We start from the raw sequence: 17,162 nt of genomic DNA, 5'->3' as shown, positions 1-17,162 counted from the left end.
CTCAACATTTTCAATGTTGGAGCGACTGCTGTAGCAACGCTGGCCCATTACCGCAGTGCTGTCTGACCCAAACTTTACGAAGAAGACACTGGACCTTACCTCAGCACACTGGAATGCGGTAGAGGACATTAAAAATGTGCTGAAACCGATGACAACCCTGACCGAGCTGCTGTCTGAAGAGGACAACGCGTCCCTGTCTGCAACAGTACCCATGCTGGCAAACTTGAAGAAACGTCACCTGGCCATCGCGGAGGATGACAGCCCCATTACCAAATAAATGAAAAGAAAGGTGGTCGAAGAAATTGACAGTAGGTGGGAGTTTAAAAACCAAATGATGATGACTAACAGTGTATACATTACAGCTGCAGTAGTAGACCCTCGTTTTAACCAGCTGTCTTTTCTGGATGAAGCCAAACGAGACGAGGCCTATACAGTAGTTGCACAGCTGGCAACAGAACGACTGAGTGCACTCAGCGCAGTCACAGGCACAGGTGAACCTGGAAGTGAGGAGGAGCAACATGTGTCAAAAAAGCAGAAAAACTACAAAGAGAAGGAGATTGCTATGCTGTTGTGCGAAGATGAGGACGATCTGGTTTCTAGAGAATCAGGTGAGAGAAGCACAGTGACAGAAGAAATGAAAAACTATCTTCAGGACAGAACCACAATCGACTGGGGTGGTGGAAAAAAACCCAAGACAGATACCCGAGCCTGGCCCGAGTTGCAAAGCGGCTGCTCTGTATCCCTGCAACATCCACGCCTTCTGAACGCATTTTCTCCAAGGCAGGATTTATTGTCAATAAAGCAAGAAGCTGTCTACTTCCAAAGAACGTGGATATGCTTGTGTTTCTCGCACACAACACAAAAATGTGTGGAGTGGACACCGATTGTACTCTCCATGAGTGAGTAGCCATTTGGTTATTTTTTCAGTGTTTTGACATTATTTCGGTTTGGACATTAATACATTTTTTTTTATTTTGCACATTTATTTAAAGTATTATTGGATTTGGGCACTTTATTTATTTTCCTAACACGCAAGTGCGCTGTGCCCACTGTTTGTTTTAGTTTTGAGCCTATGCTTTATTTTTCAGTTATGCACTTTATTTCGTTTTGGACATTAAAAACATTTTATAATTTTGCACATTTATTTGAAATACTTGTGGATTTGGGCATTTGATTTATTTATTTTTGTATTTGTTCTGAGTTCACCTACCTTGTTGTTGTATGCACTTTATTTTGTTCGTTTAAAATTTGGCTGAATAACATGTTGTTGCCTACTTTACTTTTATGGTTCCCTTTTATTATTGTGCAAACTGCAAATTTATTTATAGTATTATTTATTGGATTTGGGCACTTTATTATTATTATTTTTTTAATCTGGAGCCTAATGCGCAATTGTGCTGTGTGTTAGTTTTGAGCCTACACTCTAAAAAATGATTCACAGGCTAAGTAAATATCATAGTAATAAATAGCTATACTAACTTAATAAAATCTCTGAATATCACTTAAGTGATTGTTTGAGTTGTACATATCAAAATAAATCTCTAGAAATTCAACAGTTAATTTTGTGTTCAATTTACAATTATCATTTAGGTTTATTTCACAAAGATAAAATTAGTACTTTCCTAACAAATTACATTTTTTAGATATTGTTAATATGTTTGGTAAATTTCAATTAAAATATTTGAGAATGGATTAATTCTACTGATTAGTTTCAAGAACTACAATTATTACTAATTCCAACTTAATATTATTTCAACTTAATCAACTACTTAAGAAGTTGAGTAAGTTACGAGCCAAATTGACGCTAACCATGCGGCCTCATGGGAAATCTGCCTCTCTACCTTGGCAACAAGTGGCAGCCTGCAGTAAGAAGGAGAAACACTGACATAAGCAGCACCTGGGAGACTACAAACCGTGGTAAGTGTCCAGCTAGTAAGAGTTAATGAAATATTAATCCTGTCTTGTGCATTAACACTTTATGGAGCACTTTTGTGAGTACTGTCATAGCCAGGGCCGGATTAACATAAGGGCTAGGTCGGGCTGAAGCCCCAGGGCCCGCGGGATTAGCATAGACAGTAAAAGAAATGGACACAGCGACCCCATAGACTTCAACGGAGAAAAGTGAAGTCAATTAGAAGCACTGACTTCCTGATTGCCAAGCGAACTGCGCAGGCTCAAACTGAGCTTGACGACGCAGATGTGACGTGAGCAACCTGTCTGACTGTTGTACGTCTTCTAGTAGCTGTGCCAAGAGGAATCTGAATCATTCCCTTCCGAATCTTGCAGAGCCAGAGAGCGTGAGTATTAGCCGTCCATGAGCAGCAGCAGGAGCAACTTTACAACCCTCTATGGGCTTCTCCCTTGACTTTATGCCTCCACGTCCCCCCGATTGTGCGCGAGCTTCTACTTCTGTCTATATAGGGTAATTTCTGTACTGTGCGACAGAGAGTCGCATGTTATGACGCAATCGTTAGCCTATTTTCACAAAAACTGCTTCTACGGGCCATAACGTAAGATACAAGGTAATGGAGCCTTTTATACACTGTCGTGTTTCTTTAGAAATAAACAATGGACAAATGGAGTCTTTAAACGCCTCAGATGTAAAGTTATACACTGTCAAAGTGACGCCAAAATGAATGGGAGTCAATGGAATGCTAACAGCAGGTGAAGGCTTGTTAGCCAATGGCGGCCCCCGGGGAGACTTCAGTTCCCGGCTGATGGATTACCCCCTTGGGAATTAGGGGGCCCGTGATTGGCTGGAGGTGGTTGATAATAAAATAACAAGAAGTTATTGGAAAATGTGCCTGACTGATATAATTCACCGCCCAATCAAATTAACTCTACAATTTGCGCCATGACTTTGGGAAACGCCTCTTTTCGTTATGCTTTCATGTAGAACATGGGTATAAATCGCTCGCTGCTCAAAAATGATGAAAAAATGTGATAGTGGTGCACAAAAAAGGAAAAACAAACTCGAAAGGCAGAAAAGGGATGCAAAAATTCCTAAACTAACTAACTACTTTGGTTCACTTTCATCAGTGCCTGTGGAATGCAGCAGCAGCCCACAGTTAGCTTCACCCTCCTGCGAATTGAAAATACGCACAATGGAAACAGTCAATTTCGCAAAAACTCTCGTTTATCGCAAAAAAGTTTTTACGCTCGCATGAGGTGGTTTTTCAGGCAATTCAAAAAAAGGAATGGAATGGTTTTTGCGCATTTACAGTCACCTGACTTAGAAGACGCGGTGTGTTTGGGGTCCGTGGTATACGCAAATAATAATAGGCTAATAATTATCATCCTTATTATAACATTTACATAGGCTACATTTTTAGAAGACGCTTTTATCCAAAACAAGGAACAAAGCAATTCGTCAAATGTCATTCATAATGGTTAGACAATAATAATATAGGGCTAAGATTATCACAAATAAACAAGATTTTGACTCATATCCAAGTGTTTGTGCGAAGTGTGGAGCGCGCACTGGATGGCAGTGAGGCGTGGGCGCGAACACTTGCGTTTTCCTATCAACAGTGGAAACAATTTCTGGTCATACAGAAAATAATAATACATTATTCGCAACCATACTTTTATTTGTGTAAACTCACAATAACAAGAAAACGTTGTGCATGTCCAAATATGCCCGAAAGCAAATACGATTATGTAATCCGTATGAAAGGTGCATTTCTCTCTAAAGGTGCATTCGCGCCTTACAGCAGAGATGGAGACTGACACTGATTTAGAAAACCATAGTTTATTAATAAACAATTAAAATGCCTCGTTATTTTTTTCAGACACATTTATTTTCCAACCTGGTCTCATAGGAAATACGTACCTCTGCACACTTTTTGCAGCGCCACAAATATGTACCACCCGGTACGTATTGCTTCAGTTTTGAAACAAATGTCCACTGGGGTCGCTAAAGATTGACATTGTTTATTCTCACTCCAGTTCGTGACATAGTCATGAAATATAATCAATTGATTTGTGTTCTTGAACACAAATTTCCCCTTTTTTTTCGTGTCACTTTTTTCGTGTCACTCACGACTTTCAATCTAATGTTTTGTGTCTGCACCACGTCTTTCTTTCTGCCACACTATTATAATTGATGCCTTTCTTTGACATTAGACTCACATGGTTTACATGTTAGGGCAACGAATTAAAGTCCGACCAATGGTTTCCTCATTATAAGTGAAATAAATAAAGTCCTCTTTTGAAATAAGGCTTGCTAAATTGTTAGCTAACTTCAACATAGGCCTAATCTAACTCTAGTTATCTAGACGATGTCATTTTCTCTCGAACGTCATTGTAATGTATCAGTCGGAAATAGGAAAAACATGACTTTACATGTGCTTGCAACATTGCTGCTGTTTCTGTTGTATCAGTCAGTGGTTAAATCAGCATAGCAGTCAATAAACGGGACAAGGGACGTCGCGTACGGGACAAATCAATTAGGCCCAATGTACGGGATGTCCCGGCTAATACGTGACAGTTGGCAACCCTAGTTGCTAGGCTAGCCAGTAGTACTACCCGCCTTTATAGTAACAACCTAGTCATAAAACAATTGTAACGTTATAATTGTGCCTCTTGTTACTGGATCTCATCTTACAAAAACAAGTTGTATTAAGGTTTTAATGTCAATTTTTACTTCATTTTAGAGATGCCAGGAAGTTCACAGAAAATGTGCCCAGGGTGCAACACCATTATTAGTGTTGCATACAAGACTTGCCCACTTTGCAAACAACTTCAGCCGTATAAAGCGAAAGTTGCAGCGAAGAGATGCAACTAAAAATAAAAAAATCGAATGGAAGGAGTCTGTCAAGAAAACCAACAACAGGACAGTTGTTCTTAATAGCAGCCATGTGTTGGTAAGATTAGGTCAGAGTTGAGGATGCAAATACGGATTTATGAAGTTAAAGGGATGCTCCACCCAAAAATTAAAATTCTGTCATCATTTACTCACCCTCAAGTTGTTGCAAACCTGTATGAGTTTCTTTCTTCTGCTGAACACAAAGGAAGATATTTTGAAGAACTATTGGAACCAAACCACCTCGAACTACCGTAAAACGGTTTTGCTAAATTGAGGACGTGTTTTTTTTAATTTTATTTTTTTTATGAAAACATGCCTGGTGAAACATGTAGTATAGTAATTAATTCCTTGATATGAGTTGTACATCAAATATGACCATTAAACAGCTTTAATGAGATTAATATTTAAATTATTTTTTTGTATTCTGTGCATGTTTTTTTATTTAATAATGTTTTTATTTCAGCTTGACAAACTTGCTGCCCTTGATTTCGTCCCCATACTACTTTTGGGGAAGAAAAGCAAAGGAAACTTGGTGGCCGATGTCATCCTAGGAGGGGATTATGTTTTGGATCCCGATTTGCTACAGAGGGTTAAACTTATGTATGAAGCTGTGCTAAAGAGCAAGTCTTTTTGTACTAATATGAAGCTATGTAATCTGGAAGACACTGGTAACCCTAAGGAATATTAACCCACAAGTATCATTCTCTTTATTTTTCATATTGATATTTTTCATATTGATGCAAAGGATAAACATTACTTTCAGCCATAATAGCATAAAGCAGCATGTGATCAGCCAAGTCAACAAGCTAGATAAAAAGTAGGCAGAAAATCTAGAATTTTCTGATCAGACATTAAGAGACAGCATTACCTTGACCCCTTACCATCACCATGGTAATACCTCTATCTTATTATAAATATTAGCCTTTTATCATCACTCGCCCGCAGGTCCTCTTCCTTGTGGTTTTAATAATTAGTCATAGGCTATATGGAATAAAGTGGCACTAAGAAACATTTAGGCAAACTGTTTTATTTTTCTTGTGTTTGATGTTTGTCTTTTCTGCAAGTTCATTTTCAAAGACAGAAGAAGGCCACAAGTAGCACAGAAACCGCTGACTCTCCAGAAGCTACTGTCACTGAGACCAACAGCCCTCCAGAAGAGAAGCTACTGTCACTGATAGCAACAGCCCTCCAGAAGCAACAGCCCTCCAGAAGCTACTGTCACTGAGACCAACAGCCCTCCAGAAGAGAAGCTACTGTCACTGATGCCAACAGCCCTCCAGAAGCAACAGCCCTCCAGAAGCTACTGTCACTGAGACCAACAGCCCTCCAGAAGCTACTGTCACTGATACCAACAGCCCTCCAGAAGCAACTGTCACTGAGACCAAGAGCCCTCCAGAAGCTACTGTCACTGATACCAACAGCCCTCCAGAATCTACTGTCACTGATACCAACAGCCCTCCAGAAGCTACTGTCACTGAGACCAACAGCCCTCCAGAAGCAACTGTCACTGAGACCAAGAGCCCTCCAGAAGCTACTGTCACTGATACCAACAGCCCTCCAGAATCTACTGTCACTGATACCAACAGCCCTCCAGAAGCTACTGTCACTGATACCAACAGCCCTCCAGAAGCTACTGTCACTGATACCAACAGCCCTCCAGAAGCAACTGTCACTGAGACCAATAGCCCTCCAGAAGCTACTGTCACTGATACCAACAGCCCTCCAGAATCTACTGTCACTGATACCAACAGCCCTCCAGAAGCTACTGTCACTGAGACCAACAGCCCTCCAGAAGCTACTGTCACTGATACCAACAGCCCTCCAGAAGCTACTGTCACTGAGAAGTCTACTTGTCTTTTCTGCAAGTTCATTTTCAAAGACAGAAGGCCACAAGTAGCACAGAAACCGCTGACTCTCCAGAAGCTACTGTCACTGAGACCAACAGCCCTCCAGAAGAGAAGCTACTGTCACTGATAGCAACAGCCCTCCAGAAGCAACAGCCCTCCAGAAGCTACTGTCACTGATACCAACAGCCCTCCAGAAGCTACTGTCACTGAGACCAATAGCCCCCCAGAAGCTACTGTCACTGAGACCAACAGCCCTCCAGAATCTACTGTCACTGATACCAACAGCCCTCCAGAAGCAACTGTCACTGAGACCAACAGCCCTCCAGAAGCTACTGTCACTGAGACCAACAGCCCTCCAGAAGCTACTGTCACTGATACCAACAGCCCTCCAGAAGCAACTGTCACTGAGACCAACAGCCCTCCAGAAGCTACTGTCACTGAGACCAACAGCCCTCCAGAAGCTACTGTCACTGAGACCAACAGCCCTCCAGAAGCTACTGTCACTGATACCAACAGCCCTCCAGAAGCAACTGTCACTGAGACCAAGAGCCCTCCAGAAGCTACTGTCACTGATACCAACAGCCCTCCAGAAGCTACTGTCACTGAGACCAATAGCCCTCCAGAAGCTACTGTCACTGATACCAACAGCCCTCCAGAATCTACTGTCACTGATACCAACAGCCCTCCAGAAGCTACTGTCACTGAGACCAACAGCCCTCCAGAATCTACTGTCACTGATACCAACAGCCCTCCAGAAGCAACTGTCACTGATACCAACAGCCCTCCAGAAGCTACTGTCACTGAGACCAACAGCCCTCCAGAATCTACTGTCACTGATACCAACAGCCCTCCAGAAGCAACTGTCACTGAGACCAACAGCCCTCCAGAAGCTACTGTCACTGAGACCAACAGCCCTCCAGAAGCTACTGTCACTGAGACCAACAGCCCTCCAGAAGCTACTGTCACTGATACCAACAGCCCTCCAGAAGCTACTGTCACTGAGACCAATAGCCCTCCAGAAGCTACTGTCACTGATACCAACAGCCCTCCAGAATCTACTGTCACTGATACCAACAGCCCTCCAGAAGCTACTGTCACTGAGACCAACAGCCCTCCAGAATCTACTGTCACTGATACCAACAGCCCTCCAGAAGCTACTGTCACTGAGACCAACAGCCCTCCAGAAGCTACTGTCACTGATACCAACAGCCCTCCAGAAGCTACTGTCACTGAGACCAACAGCCCTCCAGAAGCTACTGTCACTGATACCACAGGCTCATCAGAAGCCACAAGACCCGGGGGCCAGAAGGCAAAAAAAAGACAAAGAAGTGAAGCATACAGTATGTCCTTAATAGTCAGTAATGTCTTATTTGTGAATAATATGTGGAGCATCTCAGAACTATGTTTTTTAACAGTAAACACAGGTCTAAACACATTGTCCGGGAAGCAGACACACTCTGTCAGTTCAAAGCTAGACTAAAAATACATCTCTTTGGCCTAGCATACACATAATACATTATAGACTTCTATAATTCAATGTTAGGCTGCATAGATTAGGTCAGCCGGAACTGGGAACACTTCCCTTAAATCCAGATGTACTCGTTACATCATAAGAAGAATGGCATCTACGCTAATTTTAGTGTCTTTGTATATCCCAAGGTTTTCCCGCAGCCTGCCGGATCCAGGCCGTATCCAGATCTGACGAAGGAGATTCGCCTGGAGGCTGGACCCGATGACAATGCAGTGCTGAAGTGTCAACTATCCTCTCCCTATGGAGGATCCCTTTCCCACTCTACAGATAAAGCGTTGTTGAAAATCCGGTTCGCGTACCCCGAAGTGATAAAATAAAACAAAATTCTTTATCAAATGTATAGGCAAGACAAGTAGTTTGTTTAGGCATGGTTTGTAGGGAAATTACAAACCTGCGTGTGAACGCCATCAGGTCACAGGTTCGCGTTTAAAGTCTGTTTAGAGAGAACGCCGTCGTCTTATTGGCCCCTAATTAAAAACAAATGATAATTTTGCTGGAAGTGAATCAATCAAAACTTTAGCTGGAAATAACATTATTCAAAAATCGCTATAAAGCCAAAACAATCTCTGTTACCGTAAATTGTATGTTTATCTCTGTAAAGCTGCTTTGAAACAATCTACATTTTTAAAAGCACTATATAAATGAAGATGACTTGACTTGACTTAAACATTATAATATTCACCATGAATAAACACTCATACGAGCCTACTGTTATATCGTGCTGTTGTCACGGTATACTATTCTCCAGAGGTGGGAGTAAGTCACACATGTGCAAGTCACAAGCAAGTCTCAAGTCTTAACCTTCGAGTCTCAAGCAAGTCCAAGTCAATTTTTTATAAAAGCAAGTCAAGTCACCGCCTTATGTCAAGCAAGTCAAGTCAAGTCGTAGCTTGGGTCACAAGTCACTGGCAAGTCATACAAACGTTTGATGATTTCACTGAATTTATATATTAAAATAAGTTAAAACTACATAAGTTGTGGACTATGGTTTTATTTGCAACATCATTTTTTTAAATATGCATTTCCACATACAGCTGAGTGGTTACTACAATAAAAATCTAAAAAATAAATACAATTTCAAACTACATAGCCTAAAATGTAAATGTAACTGAAATTAGGCCAACATTAAAGCATGAAAAAATAAATATGCCTCAAATATTGCAGAAGACCATTAAAAGGTATTAAACAATTCACAATTCAAGTATAATGGTTCCTATGCCACCAAATGGCATTCTTCAAACTGGCATCCCCTTTATATAAGTTATATATTTTTAATTATGAAGTTAAAACCGCCAATAGGTGGCGCCAAATCACCGTCTTAATGTACGAGTCATAGAAGCAGTCAGTCAACTGATTTGTTCAAAATGACAGATTCGTTCTGGAACTAAGCAACTAGGTCACTGAATCACAAATACGCATAACTCTTTCTGTGGCTTGTTTGGAACTATTGTCATTGAAGAAATAGAGCAAAAAAAGAGAATATTTGGAATATTATGTCTAAAATGTCACATCACAATATTCACTCTTTGTTTACTGAACTGTTTTATAAAATCATCACATTTGCAATCGCGCCAATATTCTGGAAGTATTTTTTTATGTATGTTATAATTATGAAAATAACTCATACTAGGGCTATTTTCCACCACATTTTGAATTTTGGGTGCATATTAATTCTGCTGGAATTTTTTGCCATCAACCCCCTGATAACATCTATCCCTGCTTTAAGAGAAACATAAATGACGAAACTAACAGTTTTCTATATTGTTTTTCGTCATTGGAAAGAACGACATTTCTGGCTTTAAAGCATGATTTAAAAAGAAATGTGGCAAATGTTATACAAAACATATACCATCATTAATTATCATTTGAATATTGACAACATTAAGCTACATTTGAAAACATAATTGTGTATAAAGAGGCATGCTGTTTTGACCAATATTATTCTCTCTAGATTTAAAGATAGTCAAATTAACTATAACAAACAGGTTAAACAAGCCATAGCTTACTTTTAGACGTGGTGAATGAAGTTCGACTGTTCGAGGTTGTGATGGTCGTCCGATATGCCTTGCCAGTTATTATGCGTACAACAAATCTTCTTGCATGAATATGGTCAATTTCTAGTGTTTATATCCAAAAAGAAACGATGCTGGGAGATGTTTTTGTATTTAGTGCGCTCACCGCGATGTAGGCTATTTCTGGGCTTGTGCAGCGTCATGCAATCGCCAACATGACATCATGACTTTGCGTAAACATACACGCCACTTTTCAATTCAAGTGGCGTGTTATCTATACGCATTTTCAGCTATCCGCGTGTATGTCCACGCCGAAATCTTTTGCGTGTATGTCTACGCCATTAAATGTCCGAGTGATTCCGCGTGTATGTGTACGCCGTTAAATGTCCGAGCGAAACGAAGCAAAATCTATATCTACATCTGTGGAGCGATATTTCTTTTCCTAGGATGGTAGGAGAAGACTCATAAATGGTATTAACCCCAGTGACGGGTAGGTTTAGGGACGGGGTTGGGGTAGGTCATATATTTATATATACATAATACAGTAATATAACGTTAAGTCAAAGGCGTTGATAAACACGCTGAAAAGCGATTATGCGTGTTGATAGCACGCCAAAAATGGAAATACGAATTGGCGTGTCATACATACGCCATTTCATGAGATCAGTCTGCAATCGCGCAGAATCTGATGACTGACGTCAATGGTTACGTTGCTTTCATTTTGTTTATCAATTGATGTTGCGATGATTTATATAAAAATGTATATCAAGTCATTCTCGAGTCATACAGTTCAAGTCAAGTCAAGTCTCAAGTCATTGGATCTCAAGTCAAAGTCAAGTCGAGTCATTTTCTTAATTTAGTCAAGCAAGTCTCAAGTCCTTAAATTTGCGACTCGAGTCTGACTCGAGTCAAGTCATGTGACTCGAGTCCCCCATCTCTGCTATTCTCTGGTTCCTTCTCGTCTCGTGTTTATGTTGTTGTATGAATGCACGTGCGTAGTGGGCGTGAGTGTTGTGTCATTACCTGATCCGGTCCAGCTGATCATCATATCATCACCAGCTGCAGTCCATTTCCTCACCCTATTTATACTCACCGGTTTTTGTCCTCTTTGTCAGATCGTTGTTTGATGTCTCCTGTGTCGGTGTTCCAGTCCTGTCATCCCGCTCATCCTGTGTTCGTGGATTCGTCGTTTGATGTGGACTATCGTTTGGGTTGTGTGGATTCCGTCTTCTGTGTCTCACCTCTTCACGGTTCCTGTCATCACGTCTGACCATCGAAGTCCCTGCGCCATCATTCCACGCCCGTGTCATCATCTTTGTCAATACCTCAATAAACTGAGTAACTTGCTTTTGCTTCCTGTGTTCTGTTCCCCGCCATGACAGCTGTTTAATTATCGAACATAAAAACATTCTCGTGTGGTACATGTAGGCCTATATACATTTAGCATTAGACTTCATGTTTTTACAATCACAACAATAACATGGTACTATTAGTGTCTTAACTTAAAAATAGTTATCATAATCAAATCGTGTTCTTCTAATTCTTCTGAGGTAAATCCAAGGTAAACAGCACAGCACAAACAACTCGATGACAAGCAGAGTAGTACTGAAGTCGCTGATTCTTTGTTTTGAGGTGATGAGGGCGGTAACAGCTCTGCGTTCCTCCGCGTGGATAATTTGCATATAAACAGCTTGTGCGCGTGTCGGCATGGTCACATTAGCGCTAATCAGCTCGGGCTGGAGAAACTGTACATGTCGTTGTTTTCATACGAATTACTTAAACAGAGCATATTTGTGGAGCTTCGTAAAGACATATGTTTCATGTCACAGTGACAAGCATTTGCTGAGTTATAGGTAATTTTCTGTCGCGTTTCAGAATGAACTTCACATTGAGAGACGGGAGAACACGCATCATGTTTATTTTCTTTATTTTACGAAAAACACAACATTTTGTTTTTATTATTAGTGTACACAAATAAAAGACATTTAACAGTTTTGAATGATGTGTTTTGCACTGATAAGAAAAAAAGCGAGCAGATCACGCCGGCGCGACGAGCTCATTTTTTCCTTATCAGTGCAAAAGAGACTCAAATTATTTTGTTGATTTTGATCTATAAGTGTTGTACATCATTAGACCCTGTTAAGTGTCTATTTTTTTGTGGATACTCACAATAAAAACAAAGTGTTCTGCTTTTTGTCAAATAAAGAAAAATAAACATGATGCGAATTTTACCTTCTCTCTGTCAGTGAAGTCCGTTCTGAAACACTTCCAAAAATGAACTGTAACTCAGTGAATACTTGTCACACAGGCACGAAAGATTTTTCGTTATGAAGCTGAAATTCTCTTCTTTTAAATGAAGTAATTTACATAAAAAACAAATATTCTCAGTTTATGTAATCTGTATGAAAAAAGAGAGATGTCAGTCTTTTTCCTTTCAGCTCATTATAGCGTATGACATGTTAATGTGACCACGCCCACTGAGAGCGCGCGCTATTCAAACGCAAATGTTGAGGCAAGCCATGAAAACGCCCACATCAGCTGGATAAAACATCCAGTTTAATAAGAATCTTGTACTTTACCTCGTCTTGCTGCGCTGTGAGGAATAATACTATCGTAATAATCCTGGAAAAGTTACCTCAGAAGTGCTGGTAGTTTTATTTCGAGGAGCACGGATTCAGCAGATGCAGTAAGTTATTTATTCTTAAGTGCTTGGTTCTAATCGCGTTATTGAATAGTATCTGTAAACTGCACAAAGACTGTTTAAATATGAATTGCGTGTCTGTGTGTGAATGAATGAATGAATGAATGAATGAATGAATGAATGGTCTGATATTTATGCAGAAAGTGATGCAAATGTGGCATACGATACTTTTTTGTATAGATTTATTGAGTTGTATAATATCAATTGCCCCATGAAGATGATTCACAACCAAGAAAATAAATCAGCAAAAAAACCATGGATAACAAAAGGTATTGAAAATGCATGCAAAAAGAAGAATACACTATATGCAAAATTTGTAAAAAAAAAAAAAAAGGACTATTGAGTCGGAAGAAAAATACAAAAAATACAAAAAATAAATTGGTAAATATTATTCGAAATAGTAAAAAGCAATATTTTCATACCCTCTTAGAACAACAAAAGCAAAATATGCAAGGAACTTGGAAAGTACTAAACAAAATTATTAAAAAAAAACAAATAATAAACGAGAGTGTCCAAGTTATTTCATAAATGACAATGAGGTCCTTATTAGAAATCAATGATTATTTTGTTAATGTTGGTGTCAATCAGGCAAAAGGTATTACTGAATCAAAAAGTAAAAACAAAGAGTTGTGAATATATCAGTAGGAACTTTTCCTCGATGTATGTCTCTGATATTACCAAAAATGAAATATTGGAGATTGTGAATGGTTTTAAAAATAAAAGGTCAACCGATTGGACAGATATTGATATGAAACTAGTTAAAAATATAATTCATTTATTATTAGAACCCCTGACCTATATTTTCGATTTGTCTTTTAAATCTGCCGTGTTTCCAGATCAGATGAAAATTGCTAAAATTATTCCAATTTACAAGAGTGGTGACAGTCATTTATATTCAAACTATAGACCAATTTCATTATTATCTCAATTTTCAAAAATACTGGAAACACTTTTTCTGAAGAGGCTTGATAGTTTCATAGAAAAATGCATGATATTAAGTGACGATCAATATGGATTTAGGAGCGGTCGATCGACTTCAATGGCAGTTATTAAATTAGTTGATTATATAGCATCTGCATTAGACAAAAAGTATTCTACTTTGGGTGTTTTTGTCGACCTCAAAAAAGCCTTCGATACCATAGATCATAAATTGTTAATGAATAAACTAGAGCAGTGTGGTTTTAGAGGCCGTGCTCTTGGTTAGAAAGCTATCTTGACAATAGACATCAGTATGTTTATTTTAATGAGCATCAATCAGAAATGCGTAAAGTAACTTGTGGGGTGCCCCAGGGTTCTTTGATTGGTCCTAAGTTGTTTATTTTATATATTAATGACATCTGTAAGGTATCCGATTTGTTAAAATGTGTTTTATTCGCAGATGACACAACACTGTATGTATCTGGGGATAATCTTCACCAATTAATTACTGAAGTGAATAGAGAACTATCCAGAATTAAGCAATGGTTTGACCAAAATAAACTATCCTTTAATATATTTAGTTTTACATAAATTATATTCAGTAATCGACAAATTAAAACCAGCATGAGCTTAAAGCTCGATGATGTGGAACTAGAAAGGGTGAATGAAAACAAATTTCTTGGAATAATATTAGACCATAAATTATCCTGGAAAAACCACACATCGCTCATGTCCAATCAAAACTGTCCAAAACAATAGCTATATTCCATAAAACCAAGTATTTTTTAAATACGCCCTCTTTGTATATTCTGTATTGTTCTCTTATTGTTCCATACTTTTCTTACTGTGTTGAAATATGGGGGCATGCTTACACCACAAACACAAAACCTATTTTTATTTTACAAAAAAAAAGCTACAAGGATAGTCAATCATTCATGATGCCGTATGTTTCATGATCAAACATGCCCAGACAGTGAAAACAACCTTTCAGAAGGTCCTGATGTGGCCGGTGTTGCTAAGTACTTGTGTGCAAGGCGCGCCATTTCACTGTGTGCCCCTTCATGTGTGGACCACCATTCTTGGGGACAGTCATCTATACCAGTAAGAGGCTCTGCCTTGTAGCGCTCCAGACATTGCTCAATACTGTCCTCCTCTTCATCAGACGAAGACTCGTGTGCAAGCATGAGAGTTGGTTTCTTCGTAGGAGGCTCAGGCGTGACTTGGTTATCCGGCTGTGCAGGCCTCTTCCTCTCCATCTCCTGGAGCAAGGTGTACACTAGAGTCCTGCGCGGGACTGTTTTCTTCATCCCGCTCCCGCCCGCGCCCGCCGAATTTCTGACCATTACCGCAATATGTATGTCCACTCCCGCCCGCACCCGCAAAACTCGGAGAATTTATTCCCGCACAATAATAGAGATGCATTGACTTTGTGTCTTCTCCCGTCCCGCAGGAAAAAAACGCGTATTTGAATTGCTATTATTAAAGAGATTCATGGGGTTGTTGGTTTCGTTTCCCTGGCCTGCATGTATTCTGACGCACTGATCAGGAAGATGAATAGTAAATGTCAGACTTGCCTTGCTCAGGTTTTGTGCTGTAAATACCCCGTTTGAGGTTCTTTTCCACATCATTGACATCTCCATCATGTCGTTAGGCTACCTCCCGATCCCGCAGGGTTTTTTTTTGGCCGCCCATTCCCGCCCGCAGCAAAGTTCAAACCGCCCGCTCCCGCGAGATTTGCGTTGGGTCCCGCAGGACCCGGCGGGACTCAATCCCAATGCAGCCCTCTAGTGTACACCACACCTCAGCCCTGTCAGGTTTGCTCAGACGCTTGAGGTCCTTAAACCTTGAAATGATATGAAATGCAACTTTAATACAAGTGCAGATATAACAAAATTGCGACAATACCCCTATCTCTACAGTGCTAAATTCAAAAATACAAAGTAAAGCAGCAAGCAACCTAACAAAAGAAACACACTGAGAGAAACACAATGCTGAGAATGAGGATGAGTGTAAGAATGAAGCATGGCAATCTGACCTTGGGTCAAGTGCTGTCGCAACTCTCAGCCATGTGATGTTGGTCTTCTCCTTGCGACCCTCAATGTCTGCTGCAAAGGTTCCCTTAAACTTGATCGTGTAAGCTGGGTCGTCCTCAGTGACTTCCATCACTCGCGACAGATGACACAATGCTGGCAGAACTACTGGGCAAGACTCAAACTTCTCTCCTCCCAGAAGTTCAGACACATACCTGCAATAATATAGAGAAGCACTTTAGTGGGGAACTAGTTAGGCCTACTGTAATTCACACATAGGTCTCTCACTCACCACACTCACACACACATAGTTGTCTCACTCACCACATGCACACACACATAGTTCTCTCACTCACCACACTCACACACATAGTTCTCTCACTCACCACACTCACACACATAGTTCTCTCACTCACACATAGTTCTCTCACGCACCACACTCACACGCACACACACACAGTTCTCTCACTCACCACACTCACACGCACACACACACACAATCATTAATGATACTGTCCTGACACAGACCTACATTGATTATCAAACAAACAGATATACACACGACACGGATACACAATAAATTACCTGCAGTGCTCCAGCACAGCCTCGAGCTTCTTCAGTTTCTCCAGCTCAGTAGCTGTTGGCATGGCGACGTTGGTTGTGTGCAGGGCCAGTGCATCTCTCAGAGGTTTAGCATTCCGCTGAACACGCTTGATCATTTCCAGGGTACTATTCCATCTGGTTGACACTTCTTGTGCGAGTGACTCTTTCTTCTGATGATGTGCGACTTGTTGCTGCTCGAGCTCCGCTTGGTGTGCTGGGCTGTGCTTAAAATGTCCCACAACTTTTTTTGCATTTTGCCAATGTGCTGTCATACGGGCTAGAGAAACCGTGACGGCTCGGTGCACACTGTGTGCGATGCACGGCATGTGCTCAAAGGGGAGCTGCCTGGCTGCTGCAATCATGTTGCGTGCACTATCCGTGGTCAGTGAGACAACTTTGTGTTCGATGTCCCACTCTCTAGCTACTTTCATAAAGTGCTCTGCAACAGCGTCAGCGAAGTGCCTCTCTTCTGTCTTTAGAACAGTCAAAGCATGTGACTGAAGTTTCCACTGTGGATCAAAGTAATGGGATGTGACCCCGAGGTAGTTGTGATTACTGAGGGACGTCCAGTAATCACCGGTGAGCGCGACTGCTTTTGTCTCCTCCAACGCCTGCTGTACCTTAGCCTTCTCTGTTTCGTGCAATTTCTGTATAGTGGCTTGTAATGGTGGCTCTCGAAGGCAATTCGTAGGTCCAGACGTTGGATGCAATGC

General features: G+C 40.5%; 1 protein-coding gene across 1 annotated transcript; it reads right to left on the bottom strand.

Moving 5' to 3' along the window:
- Positions 1-15,526: 15,526 nt before the first annotated feature.
- LOC130097683 (uncharacterized) lies at positions 15,527-16,811 on the bottom strand. Its single transcript, XM_056264625.1, has 3 exons — positions 16,432-16,811; positions 15,852-16,061; positions 15,527-15,659 (listed from the first exon to the last, which is right to left on the bottom strand). Exons 1-3 carry the CDS (start codon positions 16,809-16,811, stop codon positions 15,527-15,529), a joined length of 723 nt encoding a protein of 240 aa, XP_056120600.1.
- Between the last annotated feature and the right edge of the window lie 351 nt (positions 16,812-17,162).

The sequence above is a fragment of the Rhinichthys klamathensis genome, unplaced genomic scaffold (genome assembly GCF_029890125.1).
Source record: "Rhinichthys klamathensis goyatoka isolate OS25496 unplaced genomic scaffold, OSU_Roscu_1.1 h1tg000223l_1, whole genome shotgun sequence".
In the NCBI taxonomy this organism is placed as follows: Eukaryota; Metazoa; Chordata; class Actinopteri; order Cypriniformes; family Leuciscidae; genus Rhinichthys; species Rhinichthys klamathensis.
The sequence above is the reverse complement of the archived record's forward strand: the minus strand, read 5'-3'. Positions and strand labels throughout refer to the sequence as shown.

Coding starts and splice junctions, on each gene's coding strand:
- LOC130097683 (XM_056264625.1), bottom strand. CDS start 16,811: ATGATTGCAGCAGCCAGGCAGCTCCCCTTTGAGCACATGCCGTGCATC. Junction 16,062..16,431: donor GCTGTGCTGGAGCACTGCAG/GTAATTTATTGT, acceptor ATATTATTGCAG/GTATGTGTCTGAACTTCTGG. Junction 15,660..15,851: donor GCGACAGCACTTGACCCAAG/GTCAGATTGCCA, acceptor TATCATTTCAAG/GTTTAAGGACCTCAAGCGTC.